Genomic DNA, 706 nt, shown 5'->3' with positions numbered 1-706 from the left:
CTGTTATAAAGAAAAGGTCTTAGAGATCTTTGAGAAGCCACTTTCTGCATGTAGTGGTTGCCACAGTGCAAGCTCATGAAGTGGGTATATCTTCCTGGTTCTCCTCACTGCACCTTCAATAAGAAAACCGAGTGCCACCACAGCTCTCTAGAGATCAGACTACTGTTAGTTGAATGAGATGATGCAGTGAGTAGTTCTGGATCTAAAAGCAGCTCGAGGAGATCTGACAGATGATCATAGACAGACGCTTGGTGACTGTAATCATTCCAGTTCTTATTATGACAACTGGGTTTTTCAGTCAGGTCAGGAGATTGAGATATGTTTCTGGGACTAGGCCACTCTTCTCCAATCAAAGATGTCCTCAGGGAGACTTTATTTAACTGTTGTATGTATAAGAAGAGCAGAAATTGTAGGGTGTCCACTGAAAGCTGATTTCTCTGCCTTTCGACTTCATCCTCAGATGTGCAGTTGGACAGAATCTCAGACCATTCCAGGCGCTCTTCTGGTGTCTTCACGGCAAGACTATCAAGTATTTCAAAGTAAAGCCATTCCAGATCCTTAGCCAACTGCAGCTTCCCACATGCAATGTGCCTCCAGGTTGACCAGTACAGGCGTGGGTAAGCTCCCTCTGTGGCCCGGGTTCGCACATAGGTGGATATCTTCCTGTGGTAGTGAAGACTGAACTTGGATGGAGGGGGGAGCTGGA

At 46.0% G+C, this 706-nt stretch overlaps 1 protein-coding gene across 1 annotated transcript in view; it reads right to left on the bottom strand.

The window, feature by feature from the left end:
- Positions 1 to 3: 3 nt before the first annotated feature.
- LOC102775553 (TBCC domain-containing protein 1-like) overlaps positions 4 to 706 on the bottom strand; it is a 1254-nt gene continuing 551 nt past the window's right edge. The window contains 2 exon segments of the mRNA XM_015566675.1: positions 4 to 143; positions 146 to 701. Coding sequence (XP_015422161.1) covers positions 4 to 143; positions 146 to 701 — 696 coding nt within the window.

The sequence above is a fragment of the Myotis davidii genome, unplaced genomic scaffold, assembly GCF_000327345.1.
Source record: "Myotis davidii unplaced genomic scaffold, ASM32734v1 scaffold642, whole genome shotgun sequence".
NCBI lineage: Eukaryota > Metazoa > Chordata > Mammalia > Chiroptera > Vespertilionidae > Myotis > Myotis davidii.
Note: the sequence above shows the minus strand (reverse complement) of the source record. Positions and strands in the feature narration are given on the sequence as shown.